The sequence below is a fragment of the Harpia harpyja genome, chromosome 2, assembly GCF_026419915.1.
Source record: "Harpia harpyja isolate bHarHar1 chromosome 2, bHarHar1 primary haplotype, whole genome shotgun sequence".
NCBI lineage: Eukaryota > Metazoa > Chordata > Aves > Accipitriformes > Accipitridae > Harpia > Harpia harpyja.
Genome location: NC_068941.1, coordinates 39,090,350 through 39,106,755, shown reverse-complemented (window position 1 = coordinate 39,106,755; position 16,406 = coordinate 39,090,350). Strand labels below are relative to the sequence as shown.

The 16,406-nt window shown below is 43.2% G+C and overlaps 1 protein-coding gene across 7 annotated transcripts in view; it reads right to left on the bottom strand.

Moving 5' to 3' along the window:
- Positions 1–815: 815 nt before the first annotated feature.
- Positions 816–16,406, bottom strand: part of FAM13A (family with sequence similarity 13 member A) — a 134,714-nt gene continuing 119,123 nt past the window's right edge. For 6 of the 7 annotated variants that reach the window (XM_052776524.1, XM_052776495.1, XM_052776505.1 and 3 more), the window contains 6 exons: positions 15,854–15,937; positions 11,581–11,676; positions 9,931–10,014; positions 5,723–5,919; positions 4,929–5,030; positions 816–3,870 (listed from right to left, as the gene is read on the bottom strand). In XM_052776524.1, coding sequence (XP_052632484.1) covers positions 3,744–3,870; positions 4,929–5,030; positions 5,723–5,919; positions 9,931–10,014; positions 11,581–11,676; positions 15,854–15,937 — 690 coding nt within the window. In that variant the 3' untranslated portion in view covers positions 816–3,743. The remainder of the gene's footprint in view (positions 3,871–4,928; positions 5,031–5,722; positions 5,920–9,930; positions 10,015–11,580; positions 11,677–15,853; positions 15,938–16,406) is intronic. The other variant, XM_052776486.1, reaches the window with a different exon arrangement.

The following is a 16,406-nucleotide window of genomic DNA, read 5'->3' as shown; positions in this document are numbered from 1 at the left end:
TGATGTCTTAGCAGAATGATTAAAAGATGCGATGCTTTAATTTCACTGCCTTTAACATAAACATCCATTATTTGACTGTTTACTCAGGAGTAAACAGAACAAAACCAAATGCAACTTGTAAGAATGACAAGTTTTTCCTCTGTCTTTAACTCTTGCAATCTTATTTTGTCCACAACCCGTTCATTGTCATCATTTAAATAAACCGCAGTGATTTATTATACCACAATGTGGTAACACGCAGACATGCATGTCTGAAATGGCCCCAGTGGATGGGAAGCCCAACAGACCGTACTGCCATCCTACAGCAGACAGTTTGTTCTAGCGACATGGAAACAGGTTGTCTTATACTAAACAGCTATTTATATCACATAAAGTACATTTTTGTACAGTACTTCACACCTTTTAAAAACATAGTCTTGTATTTAATGTTCTCCAGTCAATAGTCATCGATGTTGGCATAGACAAATCATCAAACAAAACACACAGATGTTGCTTGGATTGACTTAGAGGAGTGTGGCAGGGCAAACATCATTTCTGGCTATTTGTGGTTAGTGGGAAGTCAAATCATCTGAGGGAGATACAAAGACAACATTTTAGTGCTCAGGTCTTGGAGCCCTCCTCCTGTGCAGGCTTGGGAAACGGGAGTCACAGCATCTGTAAACCCAGTACAGAAAGTTGAGCATTTGTACGCATCTTTCCAGGACTAGAATTTTAAAATTCACTTCTTCTCTACAATAGTCTTTCCTAGCAGTTCCCCTCACAACTAGGCAGATGATGGGGGTTTTTTTGGTTGTTTTTTTTTTTTTTTTTTTTAATTTTTGCCACAGGGAAAGACTTGAAAAGAACAGTTTAAAAAGAGAGATGGCTAGGTGTGTTTTTTTTTCTTTTAATGTACAATCTCAGTTAACAGGTTTTGTTACTTTAGCTTTCAAAGTTCAAAAATATAAACTCTCTAAAGTGCATAATTGTACTTACATTTCATATAAACTATCTGAAATTCTAGCAATATACCATGTAAACAGCAGTAACTAAGCATCAGAAAATGCTACAATCTCATCAGTTTAAAAATAAAATGGACTGTTCCCTACATATCATTTATCAAGATTTGTCAGGGGCAAAACCCAGCAAAACAGATAATTTATCAGTACACAGTGCAAACAGGCTTTTAAAAATAAGCAGAGAAAACATACTCCTGGGAAGCCTTGGCCCACTGGAAAAATGTATGACTATGAAGAAAGGGCTGAAACTGCTTCTCTTGTCCATATAAAGATGTCCAGGCCCAGACTCAGCAAAACGCCCAAGCTTTAGTCCATTTTAATTCAGCAAAATCCCAAAGGCAGACCAGCTTTAGGCACACGCTCACCATGCATGTTTTTGCTTTGATGAACTGGGCCTGAACAATACAAAACTGAGCCAGCGCTAAGGACATTGTGGTAACCCAACATCCTTTCTCATCCCACACTTCTACTAGTAGAGTGACACCACAGCCAGTTTGGCTCAGCGGCTATACCTAAAATAACTAGGGAGAGCTGACTACAGACTCTGAGAGGAAGAGCCCATAACAGCAGGCTGAAGGACAAAGGCACAGCTCTGATTTCCTGGGCTGCCCTGTGTTCAGACAGGGGTTTACCCTGGCGAGGTTTCCCTTCCAGTCAAACATTTTCAAAAGCAGTTTTTGAGCCCGTTTGTCAGCCCAGTTAACACACCCAAAGGATCAGTTTTGCAGAGGCAGAGCCCTGCATCTCTCAAGTGATGGAAACCCAGCATCTCTGAAAAGCCAAGCCCCAGGTCAGCATACAAGTCCTCCAGACTCTTTGGAAATGCAAAATTCAGTCTTCACTGATTTTATATAGAAAGGGCAACTCTGCAGTCAGTGAAAAAAACCCCCAAAACCCAAAAACCAACCACCTGGGAGTCCCCCTCCTAAGTGCTTTCACTAACTAACACACATCACTGCCTTACCCATCCAGACTAGAAATGGCCATGTGCAAACCCGCTGGGAGAAGGTCACCTTCTGAAGTGTTTATGGGATCCTGAAGAGGCCAAAACACCCTCAGCATCAGTTTTGGCAAGAATTAACACAGCACATACGGCAGGTGGAAGGGGTTAAGTCTAAGTACCACAACCCAAACAAAATCTATTTGTGAGCCCACTTGCCCATATAAAGAAGGAAGGGGGAGAAGTTGTTCTGGAAGTCCTCTTCTTGCCTCCTCCGGCATGAAGCCTGACTACGACAACTAGCACCGCATTTGATCTCAGCCATTTGGCTTCTACACGTTAGCTCCCCAGGGGATCAAAGCAAAAGAAAGCATTACAGAAATGCTCTCCCTGGGACATCAGGGTTGAGCCCCGGCTCGGGGCAGAGCGAGCTGGTGCACACAAGCCTCTGGAGTGGGAGAGCAAGCCCAGGTGGCCTGGGACTGCAGTACTGTGAGCCCTCGGCTACTTAGTGCGTTCCTGAACTCGCTGCCTTTCACTCCTTCAGGCAGCATCTGTCCAACACGAGCACCTGAACCGACTGTCTCAGGACTTTCTTTTCTGAAAGTCATAAACTAATTTGAAAAATGCTGAATTGTCAAAACCTGCACCTGAGACCACGGGCCCTTTCTATAGGCAGAGCACGGCTCTAGGCTTTCAGTTCCCTGCAGTATCCTCTGTGCTGGTATACCACCGATACACACTGGGAAGAAAAGACCATCCTCTGTTGCCGCCATCACAGTGTCATTGCTGCAGCCCACATAGTCTGACTGATGGTGTACATAAAGAACAAAATTTAGGCTAGCAAGTACGTATGACACTCACATGGACTATTCAGCTTGGACTCTTACGTCTGTATCAAATGGGGTGGGTCTTCCAGATACCTTCCAGATATTTGACACCAGACATTCAACCAATCAGCTACCAAAATCCCGAGGGATTCTGACCTAAAGCTTTTAAAACCTCTTTTCTTCCCAGTTGCCTAAACATGGTCATAATGTTACAGTATCGCCTTCCAAGTGGAATGAGCTGGCAAGAACCTTGCTGCATGGCTCATTTTCTTTGCTCTCCCAGACATGCAAGTACTTTCTTCTACTTCAGTCGAAGTGGCCATCAAAAAAGTGGGAAGAAAACCCAACTCAAGCCTAGGCAAAACTGTAACTTACACCATCTCTGAGTGATGACTGGGAGATTCTTACAGCATTTATCTAGAGCAAAGGAAGATGCTGGACTCCAAACAGTCAGGTCAAAAGTCTGAGCAAATCTTTACTGTAGCTACAAGAGAACAGAACAGTCTTGGTGCTATCTGACTTCTGCCTTCACATAAGATCAGTCAGGGCACTTGCCTGTTAAACTAAAGTAGAAGCTATTTGATGATTTAATCACTATTCATCCTACTTTGACTCTTGCTATGATAGCCTGGGAAAAAAAGAATAGCATGGCTGCCTTTGATAGTCTAAATTTTACAGGATCTGTAAGCAAATCAAAACAGAAGGATCCCTTCACTGAAGTCACTGAGCGCAGCGTCATGTCTCCTACACTGGCAAACTCCATTTTGGGCATCAGGCCTGGAGAAAGTGGGCAACAGCAAGTGTAGAGAGTGATGGAAAGCCACCTTTCCTCCCTCTCCCGCCTCTGGGAATGGCCCTTCAGTTCCCAGGGAGCTCCTCAGCTCTCCCCAGCCAGGCTCCCACTGTATCCACTTCATGCATTTGTCCATTTGGTGCTCTCTCTTCTTTGTTTACTGGCAAAAACAATCTCCTCCTTTACATGATCTTGGAGCTAATATCTCTTTTACTGATCAGGACCTCCAGCAGCCTCAGCTTGGCCTTAATCTGCTTGTATTCATTGTATTCTTCAGCCATAGGAGTGCGGTCTTCTTTCTGCACGTTCCTAGTGGGAGTGAAAGCAGATCATAAGGATTTCTGTAACATGACATCTTCCCTCAGCAGCCTCCCTCTGTCACCCAAGATGACCTAAAAAGCAGCTCCTCTCCTCCACTCCCCATCAGGGAACAAAACCAAACCTTTTATCCTTTGAGAGGGAAAAAAAAAAACCCCAACAACCAAACAACCAAAAACAGAGGGGCTAACAAACTGCTCCAACAAAGCATGGAATGCTTGCATATTGAGGCTGAACACAATCCCATGGTTCCAAATGCAAAACCCTACTTGAAGCACGCCCTACTTCTCTGAAATTGCCAGCCTCTACGAAACAGGTGAAAAACATTTCAGGAGTCATCTGAATGTCAGCTTGCTAGCATGGCAAAATAAAATACAGCCTCTCCTGGCTTGGCACCACATCACTTACATGAACACAGGCACAGTTGTGAAAAGGACGATGATATCTGATCAGACTTCTCTTAGCTTACATGAAACTTCTAAGTTTTCAGTGATTTTACAAGAACCTCTAAGGATGACGGCTAGCAGCAAGAAACCAACAAGATAATTTAAGAGTATAGATACATTAAAACATTCTATCAGCTCATTAATGAGGGATGTTTTCTGAAAACAATAAACCCAGCTACACTAAAGCACAAATACTTGTTAAACTAGTGTCTGAATACCTCACAGACAAGCAAGATTAGGACAGAAATGTAAACATACATCATTAGGAAAAAACATAATTATTCTATCCCTGATAAACTCTTCCACCATTCTGGTCAGCTGTGTTTGAAGCAGCTGGATTTTCAAAATCTGTACTTTTGCTTCCCACTGCCTGTCCCAAGACAAAGTTTTCAAAGAGGCCGTGGTCCCTGAAGTTCTTTGTGGGGGCAGGCGAGAAGTAATTCATTTTAATTGGCAACTATAAAGAATGTGGGTAAAACACTGATGATGATGAAGAAATATGTAATAGTGAATTCAGGTAACTTTCCATATTTGGAGGTCTTTGCAGATGCCAAACAGATTAAAAGTAGCTGAAGGACAGAAAGACAGCTGAGAAATTATTACCTTCCATTTTGTCGGAAAAAATTATCTTCAAAGTCTCTCAATTTTTTTCTGATTCGCTTTTTCTCTTCCCTGACTTCTTGGAGCTGCTCTAGGAGTTCAGGGCTGTTGGGTTTAAATATAAACAAGATTATAGGTATGTACACAATTATAACAGGAAACATACAGTAAATCTACAAATGTATGGTTGTACATATGCCAAGCAATGGAGCTGCTCCTGCAAGCAGCTCTGGCAACCTGATATTACTTGCAGCAAAAAGCTCTCAATTTAGCTCAGCAGAATGATCATACACTTAAGCTGAAGCCTCTAAGAAGGTCAAGCATGCATTTTGCAATTCAGCACTAACTTCTGTGAAACTTACTTGCTGAAGATGGGTCTGGGTTTGGTGACTCTTATAGGATCAAGATTCAATGGTCGCGACTTAAGGCTATGACTTACGTGTGTTTGCATCAGACCTAGGTGCTCCAAACTAGCAAAGCTAGTTCAACTTGACCTCTCCAAAACCTGAAAAACCTTGTAGACTACAGGGTTGTTTTCATGATAAAGGCTTGCCACTGGTGAAGTGGAGCTACTATTTAGTGCTAGAATCCAAAGCTGCAGAAGTATCAGTATAAGGACAAGGCAGTTTCTTCCCAAACCCTTTCATATGAGGGTCTATTGCATTTAAAAATTAAAGCACAAAAACTTCTGACTCAGATCATAAATGGAAACAAAAAGATCTAGACACTCTTCTGACAAATAAAATGCTATCTTAGCAAGAAATAACTTTTTGAAGTTGCCTATGAATTCAACATACATGGATGCTTCATGGAGATTTGAAAGCCCCATATCCTGATTGCTCCTAGATGGCATCTTATCATCCACTGGGGAAACAAAGCCGTCAGCATCATCTTCTAGTTGATCCAAGAAGCTACGCACGTTGAAATCTGTTTTCATGGTAATTGTGAAATCTGGCTTCACATTGCTGTCCTCCTCAGACCCCTCCTCTTCCTCCTACAGAGAGGGACAGAGCACCCCCGTAACAGAATAGGTTACTGCTTCCCTTCTCAGAAACAGGTACCTCCTTTCACCACATGCACTGGGGAACAGATATGAAAAGTGGATAGGCAGAGCAAGCACTTTAATTGCTAAGCAATACAGGACACCAGAAGACCACCAGTAAGACAGCCTATACCCAAAGCATGTCAGAGAAACTGCAGCCACCAACTCAGATTGGTTAAGGAGACCCAGGGCAACAAAACTGAGTGAAAAAATACCTGGGGTTCTTAGCAACCTGTTTGTTTAATTTATGTATTCTGGTGTAAATAAAAACACTTACAGTCATTATGAATATTGCCTAAAGCATACCAGCCATCCTCTATGTTTCCCTACAAATACACCTGCAGCACACAGATTGCCAAGTTAAAAGGCGAAATATTCTCTCAATAGATGCAGCTCAACAGCTCTCTCTAATGGCTGGATTCAAGACCTCAAATGCTCGTACAGTGATATCAATGAGCTCAGATCAGTCTTGCAATGGCCCAAATGTGGGATATGACTGACTGTAAAAGGACTGCTGTTGCTAACGTGTTCCCGACATCAGCTCTGTACCATTTAGCTGGAATACACTAAAAATTGGAGAGGAAACACTCTGCCCAGTGCAATTTCCCCGAAGTACACTGACGAACTGGTTGCGTTCAAATTTTTTGCAAAATTTACAGGCACAAGATTTGAAAGTCTCTGCTACACTTGGTACTTGCTAATTCATAGCGTTCTCAAATGTTGGGCTTGTCCTGCAACACTGTCCAGAAATCATCTGAATTATCGGGGAACATGGCCCAGTTTTCTCTTACTTACAGAGACATTTCTAGAAGGCAGTTTTCAACCTTAATATAAGGAATGAGGCATGAGCACTAGAGGAAGGTAATAAATGCCAGCATGGACAGTAAGTCTCTTAAATATGTATGTATGTGTATATATATTTATTTTACAACCATGTAACTCTAGCCAGGAAGGATCTAAGCACATGCATATCTTTAAAAGCTTTTGAGGGCTAATATCACTGAAGTCTTCAGGTGTATGCAAAAATATATTGTTGCACTGGGATCAAAAGAAGACATTTTCTTTACTTTTTTTCATGCGATTCCTTGTGAATAGTTCAATTATTCCTAAGAGATTACCCCCATATTTCAAGCAAAAAGGGAGAAAGTAACACTAGGACCTGGCGTAGTCCCATTAAATCCTCAAAGTCAGTGATTTATAAATGCATACATTTAGATGAAATCAGAGTTTGCCCAGAGTTTTATTTTTATGTTAAAGCTCTAGGCCATGAAAATGCAATGCAAAGCCACAAGCTGAGAACTACAACCAAGATGGAGGCTTGAGGATCTAAAACAAGATTAGCTGGGGAGAAGTTTTGAGTAATAATAATAACAAAAGATACAGAGAAGTTTGAATACATCTCAGGAAAATCTGCAGGGAACTTGAGAAAGTTAAAGCAATACTTAGCATATGATTAGATAAGACCATTTATCCAGATGTAAATTATATATTTTAAACAGAAGACATAAAACAGCAGACACGTACTGTCCTTAAACCCTGCAAACAACTTCAGGCTGGGCTGGGGAGGGGAGACCATTGCTCACTGCCATTTACCAGTTCCCAGGCGTGCCATCCTGCCCTGCCGGGTAAGGGCAACTAGGACTGAAGCAGGAGAATGCCAATCCTGCTGTAGCATGGAGGAGGATTTGCTAAGTCAATCTAAGCAGTAAAAATGGGATGCTTTATTTTAGGGGAATCTCTCTGGCACCAAAGGAGGAGCTCCTGTGCCCTTTCCTGGAAGAGCAAGTTGCTTCTGAATTCCTCTTCTGGAGAGAAAGGAAAGGGACAATTTTCATAAGCAGTGTGACAAACTGCTCCCGAGGACGGATGCAAGGTGTCTTCCCCACAGACGCCCATGAACCCGTCTTGCTTGCCGCACTCCAGGGCACCAGCACACCACCGAAGCCAGCAAAGATTACTCTGGCCCAGAGCTCAGGAGCGAGCCTCCTGCCAATGGAAGCCCATGGGAGGAAAAGAAAGTGTAGAAATTTCACTTGTTTAGACCTCGGTGCCAAAACACTACATCTGGCTGTCACAAGACCTCTTAAAGCATTTTGCTGTTTAAAACGAAGGAGTGAATTAAAAGGATTCTTAGCGAGAACTCAAATGGAAACGGCCATCTAAGGCCTTCACCTTAAACAAGTCTCACATGGGAATCTTATTTTAAACCTGAAATGGCATTTACACCTCGAACCAGAATGATCTTCATTGGCTAGATCCATTTGGCTTGCACCTGCTTGGATCTTCAGGCAATCATGAGGCATTTAAATTTTCCAGAGTTACAAATATAAAATCCCCAGAGTATCCCATCATCAGCATTCCCAGCAAGCAAGCCTCCCAATGATTTTTTTCAACACAAACAATATTAAAGATATTGTACCCAAACACTTGGTAAGGCTTCACCTCAAATTACCTTTCAAGCTCTTACCCAACTCTCCCAAATGCTTCAAAAAACCCACGCAAAATCGAAAAACCCAACAGTGTCAGGGGCCTGTCAAGTTAGGCAGTGCTCTGCCCATAGTGGACCTATGCAGGGGGTAAGTTTTGGGGCCTTTTGGCAATTTCCTCTCTTTCGTTCTGAGGGTAGTTCAGTGCAAAGCTACCATGTGCAGCTTCACAGGGCCCCCTTTAAGTGTTAATAGGCATGTAAGTGTTAATGCTTTTTAGGCTGTCACCCAGATCTTCAGTCAGAAACCTCTCAAGGTTTGTATTCCCTGCAAGACACTGCTGAGTTGCTGCGATGCTGCCCTGGCGCAGCACCAGCCGTGCTGCTCAGAGATCACCATAATTGACAGCTGTAAGTTTTGACTCTAGGTGCAAGCACAGGTGAAAAATAGAGGACACACTGAAAGAAAAAAACCAAAACCAAACAAAAACATCCCCTACCAGGCCACTACCGCAGATTTGATCCAGCAGTTATCTAGAAAATGCCGAGAGCTCAGTGATGATAAACCAGCCTCCAAACAGCAGCTTAACATCTTCAGTCTGCAATCTGGTTTTAATGAATATGTGTCTTGAATAGTCCATTAATATACAATCTACTCTAATTGCCTAATAATCACATCACCTTGGATGTCTAGGTCTGCAGTATTTAAACCATTAACCAAACTCTGTCTGGACAATGGACCCAAGTGGGCTGAAGCACATTTTTCCCATTACATTGTAAGGGTAAACGAGAGCAAGCCAGGGCCCAGCTCCATGCTGCGTGTCCTGGTCAACCATTGGACTTCCCTACTCAGGGGAAGAAGGCCCAGTACTGTAGCAGTCTTCACCACTACCCCACAGCAGCACAAGAAAGAAACGCAACAATCCGGCCATCCAAATCTGACCAAGTGTTAACTAGCAAAACCGAGTTGTTCTTACTTCATCCTCATGTGACTTGGTTAGAAATACCCTTCACAGGGTGGTCACAAAGAGCCCTGGATAAAATAAGCACGTGAATGGGAGTAGGTAAGGATCCTGTAAGTGCCCCGGTTGGCTCCACGTGCGAGCATTAGTTTTGTGAGAGCTCATTCCCGCCACGGTGCTGTGTGCAAGCCACAGAGCTTTGGAGTGAGAGAAACTACCACAAAACAAGTTAGTGTCATTAAAAAGAAAGGAGGAAAGCAAGAAAAAAGCAAGGTACAAAGGTAATTGTGATTTTTTTTTTTTTTTAAAAGCAAAATAAAATATATTATGTGCAGGTGGAGGGGGAAGGAGAAGGATGGGAAAGAATGCAAAGCCAAGGAAATACTGTAGTCTTATCTACAACAAGGGAAGAATTTGATCAGAACTGGTGAGGCTTAAAGCAGCTACTGATTTTTCAGGAGGACACTGCAAAAAAATCAACACTGATGGAAAAAAAATATCAATCATTCTCTTTCATTGGTATAAGGGGAAAATTGATGCAAACTGAGCAATTAGTTAGCAGCTGGAGGTCTTCACCTTTATCTCCTTGAAGAAGGAAGCTGTTTCGCCCTCGATAATTGGCTGCAGCAAAGGGCTTCTCCGCTTGCTGGAGGGGGAACCCTGTGACAGGTGTTAACAAGTATGTTACATTATGAACCCCTTTCTCCTCCACCACCTGCTCTCAGCTCATTCTCACCCACACATTCACTCTCAGCTCATCGATGGACCATCAGGAGAAATCTATTTCTTAAAGAAGAAAAACATGCCTGGCAAATCCCCTGAACCTTGGGCTGTTTTCTCTCAGGATGTTGCTTAGCAAGGGACATCACTGCCAAACACTTTTAAGAAAAAAGCTTGGATGCTGGAATACTAGCTGGGCAGGAGCTACAAAAGTAAAGGCTGCAAGAAAATAATCCCCAGCCCAAGGCCCATACACACACACACAACATTTGGTAGGCTCTCCAGAGCTACAGTGTAAGCCCAGCTAGACTCTCCATGCTCGCTTCCCAGGAGCTTGATTTCCTACTGAAGTGTCTAATGATGTAGAGATGGATTTTCAAATGTATCCTGCCTCTGCATGAGCCTCTCACTGTTCTCACTCAAGGAGCTGGGGAAAGCCAGTCTTGTCTCTCCTCTGCTGGCCACTGTGCAATTTCAGTTTTGTGTCTAAACAGGACCTGAGCTCTCTTTTGAGAGCTTTGTGTTGAACTGCCCATGCACAACTACATGGTTTCTTCCTTCTTGATTGCCAGCACCATCTTCACAGCACACGTTCTGGGGAGTACTTTGCATATTCAAAGAGGAACAGCTTTTTGTTTTGTTTTAAATGCAGGACGACCTCCCACTATTTGCACAAAAAAACCCACTTCTCAGTGTGACTGCACTGAGTAATGCTGTGCCAGTCCATTCACTTTACTGGCAGTCTACGAAAAACGGCCAGGACAGAAGTGCTGCTTGGGAACCACAAAAAAAGTACAGGATCATACATGACAGAGTAAACAGGAACCATGATGAAACAATTCTCTTTCCATAGACAGGCTAAAAGTATTCTGTGTATATTTTTTAGATCAAATAATTTTTAAAAAGTGGCCTACACAAGTTGTCTAAAATCAGAGATAGTGCATTTGCTCCCTAGAGGGGTGCATTGGATTCCTTGCTGGTGGCAGTGCCTCCTTGCCAAAGCACCACATCGAATGAGGGAATATCCAGCAATTGCAGGATCTCTTTAATACAAATGAAGCGTCAGGAGACTGTTGGCCCTTTCTCTCAGCCAAGGAGACTGGTATCTCCTGTGGGACCCACACAAGTCCGTGTTCCTGACATACAATCCTGTGTAACCAAGCAGCATGGAAGACCTACAGCTCACAGTGGGTTGGTAAGGAAAGGGAAGTGAGGCTGTAGCCAAACACAAGATGATGAAATAACAGCAGCAGCCCAATGGAAAGAGGAGAAACAACACAAGGTGGGATGTGCCCCATGGCTCATGGGTGGGCACTAGAGTCCCTGACCAGCTTTGCCTGACTTCAGTATACGGTGTGTCATTGATTCACTCATCTGCTTGGACTTTGAGTGATAACAGAGGTTGGGACTTGGCCTCAGTGATTCTGTTGTATGTGAAAGTGTGGTGATTCCTGTTTCCCCAGCTCAAAACCAAAGAAATAGCCCCCAAAAGAATGCTCTACTCACAATGATAGGGATGGTGTTGGCTCTGGAGAGGATCTGCTTGACCAAGCGATACCTGTCATACAATGGCTTCATCACCTGTCGTTCATTTTTGGTAACCTGAAAAGGAAAAAGCAGCGAGATCCGTGAAGCCTGCAGCAGATAGGCTGCACTCTATAATGCATGTGCCTCTGTTTGCTGTTAGTCAGAGGGGGCTCGAAGGGAATTTCATGAGGATGACAGGTTGGCAGCATTAGCCCTGAAACTGGTAATGCAAGCGCTCATGTATGTCATTCCATCTCCTGTCCCAGATGACAGATGAAGCAGCACCCAAGCTGTGGGGTGTCTTGTAATGCGGCTGTATGAGACAGGTGGTTTAAATGACCAACTTAGGTATCGTATGTCCACAGCACAAAATGACCCATAGGGGCAGCAGTCTGTGCTTGTAATCACGTCTACCATTATAAGGCACAACATGAGGTTTCCCACCCTTATTCTTGTGGCTGGGACCTCAGAGGCAGTGATTATGACCCAAGAAAAGAGAAAGGAGCTGCGATGACTGGATACTGCAATGTAAGGAGACCTTCCCAGGGTAGGTTAAATGACAGATTTCACAAAAGCTGACTTTCCGGCTTTGCTATTTCTCCTCATTTCCTGTCCAAGCCAGCCGTTCATCTTTTTAACCCCGTAACCTTGCTCTCCACCCCTCCTCCCAGCAACCTTGCTGGGGAGAAGTCACCACAGAGCTGAGAAGGGATGAAGGTGCAAGGGCCGTGTGGCATAGAGAAGACAGAACAGTGCTGTGATGCCCACCCTAGGCCTTCCTTACATTGCTCTGTCCCCTACTCCACTCCCCCTAGCTGCCTGTCACGCTCCCTCCTCAATTTGAGTGTGTTACAAACTCCGAGTGTTCATTTCTGTTTTTCTTTCAGATCCAAGCTAAGCTGAAAATCTCAGTAGTACTGAGCGCTAGACAGTGCAGGAGAAGGGAAGACCTAACAGACTAACAGACAGTAGCTAGTGTGGGAAAGCAAAGGTCTGTCCAACTAAGTGGTAGTTGTGAGGAAGTTGGGTTTTATTTCTTCAATGTTTTGTTACAGCAGGGTTACAAAACAAACAAACAAACTACTCAGCAGAACCAACCTGATCATCGTCTTTCTTTGTATTCAGCCCTGTCTGACCCACATCCTATTACTGTCCTTCCATTAGATCTTTTGTCTAACTTTAGATTATAAAGCTCTTATGAGGGGAAGCTTTAACTGATTCTGATGTCATGCCTATCTTCCTCAAGGCTTTTTACTGTTGCTAATCACCAGAACATATGAACAGCTGCCATATAAAAATCAACATCAACAGCGATGAGCTTTGTACAGTCTCCCTTTCTACAAAAGAAATAGGAGGAAAGGGAATACAGCTTGAGACAGGGAGGAAATTTTAAAATGAACTGTCTTTTACTTTGTCTGCAGTTGACTTTCACTGGAGTAAGCTTTCTAAAGCTTTCACATCCTCCCTTCAGAGCAGGAGAGGGTGTTGATCTGCAAGGGGCAGAAGAGCTGTAAATATTGCCAGGAGTGGGACTGGCAGGGATGAACTCTACGAACCTGGAGGTAGCACCCTCCTCCTGATAACCAACCCTGTTTCCTATGTTGAAAGCAGATGAATAGGGAGGAAGATGGAGGAAGACCTTTTTATTCCTTTCTGGCTTCCATGCAAACATCCCCAAGCCTGATAAGGGGCATAGAGATGGGCAGTCCAAGCTCTAGGGCCTGCATGGCCCAAACCTCCAAAGCAGTCAGGCTCCAATACTCTACAGCCTCAAGCTGGCTGTTTGTTGAGTTAAGCAGCTCGCATGCATTAGAGGGATGTGAGCAGCATCAAACAATTCACTCAGCCCTCTCTGTATCGAGTTTTGTGTTGATATGTCTGCATTCAATTGCACTGGCTAGCAAGCTGCCTCCACCTTTGGACATTTCTCTGCAACCAATCAAGCGTGCAACTAGAGAAACTGGGTAGCCTATATATATGTATAAAATACTGTATTATTCTTAGCTTTACTAGGTTAGCAGTTAGTAAAACAGGAGGCACAGAACTACTGTTGGCTCAGACAGTCTCTGTTACTTAAAAAAAAAAAAAAAAAGAAAAAAAAAAGACTACGCTGAGGCTTATGCTGAGGCTGAGAACCAAACCTTCAATTAATGACATTTCAAAGTCGATAAATAGCACTGTTCTGTACAGAAAAAACCCATAAGCCTTGGAATGTGCAAAAAATCCTTAGGTATGCTGAAGAATGGAAAAAATAAGTTACACACTTCAGTGTCTGAATATCAGTATGGAGGAAGAACACAGAGAATTAATTTAGGCATTGGAAGTTAAGTGTATGGGGCCTGCGTCAGCCCTGGAGACTTACACCAGCACACTTAACAGAAAGCAGATTCTGACAGAAAACATTTAGCATATGGGCAAACTGTCTCAGTAGGTAAACATAAGTAATACCAGCAAAACCTGAGTATATTTTGGGAGAACATCAAAATGCAAAAAGACTGTTGGAATAATGGAGCCTTTGACACAACTCTGGGGCACGCTCCACATGGCAAAAGAGCAGCAGCTGAGGAACAGACCATTGCTTGCATTGTTAGAGCAGCTCAAGAGTTTCTGCAGATGGACTTTTTGGCTTAACTAAAACAGTTCAGTTCCACCTTTGCAGGTTCATCTATCACTGGTGCAGAAAGACCCAGTTGCACAAAAAATCTGAGCTCCATTGTTTTTCTTGTTTAGTTAAATATCTTTAAGAAAAAAAAAAATACTTGGCTGAACTATCCCCATTCTCCTCAAGCTCTCAGTACTTTTCCACTGCTGCAGTGCCAGGAGCCGGGAACAGCAAAAGCTGATCAGCTGCAGTCTTCCTTGCCATGCAGTTCAGTGTTGCTAGGTATAGACTGCTTACTTAAAAACAAACAAAATAAAAAGCAGTTGTATAAATAAAGCATCAGAAAGGGGAGAAAAAAAAAAAAGTATGCTGACAAGCTAGGCTCTGGGCATGTTCTCTTTTTAAACAGATTTAAGCAAGTTCACTTCAATGAGATGCCACCTGTTGGTTTATATCCTTGTAAAAGCAGCAGAAGCAGACTCGGTCTCATGGAGAAGACAGGGAAGGTTAAGTGGATTCCCTTGTGCTGGCCTTTTGCTATTTTACACAAGAATAAAACTGCATGTCCTCTAATACAACTATGCTGTTTTCAGTTGCTGGTATATGTGACTGTACAATATTAGCACTTCATGAAGGCATTTAAATAAATTAGTGAGACTTTTTTAAAAACAATGGACAAAGGAGGAAATAATTCAGGAGCAAAACACGAAGGAAGAGATCAGGAATCCCATGCAGAAGCAGAATGACAGATTTGTCAGCTCCACTACTCAAGTACTCCCTATCAGCAGTAATTTGCTGCTCCCAAGCCACTGCTCAAGGGATTAGCACCATTCTGAAATTAAGTTACTTTACTTATACAGCTGGTAGCAAAGATTATAATGTCATCAGTGAGAGGAGAAGGGATTCAGGCAAAGCCAACTTGGTGGCCTGGAAGCCACTCTGTTTCTGCCACCGCAGGGATCAACAGTAGACGATACTTAATTCTCTGTCTTCACAAATTATTTTCCTTTGTTAAAGAAAAACCTCATGCCCTTCACTTCCACTGGCACATGGAAAAAACCATCCATTTCTCAGGGGAAGAATGAAATCTCCTCTCAACTTATGCTGTAATGCTCAGGAGACAAACTGTTTCATGAAACCTTTGGCACAAGAGGATCGTGCAAACAGCACGGTGCTGGGAGCAACACAGTGCAGCTCCTCTAAAAAGGAGCAATGTATGCACACGTCTTCCCAGTTAGCCATTAATACCAGCAAATTGCAAAACTCCTGGTTGGATGGGGGACCACACACAACTATTCTGGTGCAGACTGTATCCCCGGCAAAGTTGGTGAGTCTGCTGTGCCATAAACTGGATGTCTGTGGATCTTGGTGAGTGTGATGCCAAAATAATGCACATTCAGCCTCATTGAGCCTGTCAGCTCGGTCCTACAGGTATTTGCCAAGCCCAGCGCTGCGTGCAGACATCACCTTGCTGAGAACAGACTCCTCAGTAGCAGTAGTGAAGGATCAGGGAGGTGGATTAGAGGATGCACGTGTGGTTTGAACAGCAAGAAGTTCTAGCGACTGACATCAAAGGAGCATTAGCGGGATCACTTGCCACAGACAAAGACATATAAAGATGTACTTTGAAAAAAGTGCTGCTGTACATACCGGTCTTCCATGAATGCTTTCATAATACAGCAAAGCTTTTTGGAGAGCCACTTTTTCAGCTGCTATCTGATCTCTTGTCATGTCCTGTGAAAAGTGGCACAGAGAAAGAGGAGGAAGTAAAAAAGGTCAGATTCTTGGACTCAAACAATACTTATTTGTGGCCTAACCAAAGTCATGTCATTTTGTCATTAATGTCTTGAAGCCTTATCTCTGCCTTCCGGTCCTCTTTTCCCAGCTATGTATCCAAAGAGGCCGTTAACATGAGTAGCACCCTATGTGCAATGCAGGCAGATTAAAACCATATAACTTTGCATATGAAGGTATTTTATGTACATAAGGGGGATTTATCGATTATCAGTGTGCTTTGAAAGAACAATGGTACGCAACTTTTAATGATGGTGGCTCTTTTTCAGCTAAGATCCAAAGTGTAAATTCTGCCACAAAACATGCTCGTTCTTTTTCTCCAAATCTGAGACAAGCTCCAGCACCTCTTGCAAAGCTCACCATCTTTGCTTTGACTGCCACAAACACACTTTACCAAGAACTGAAGTGC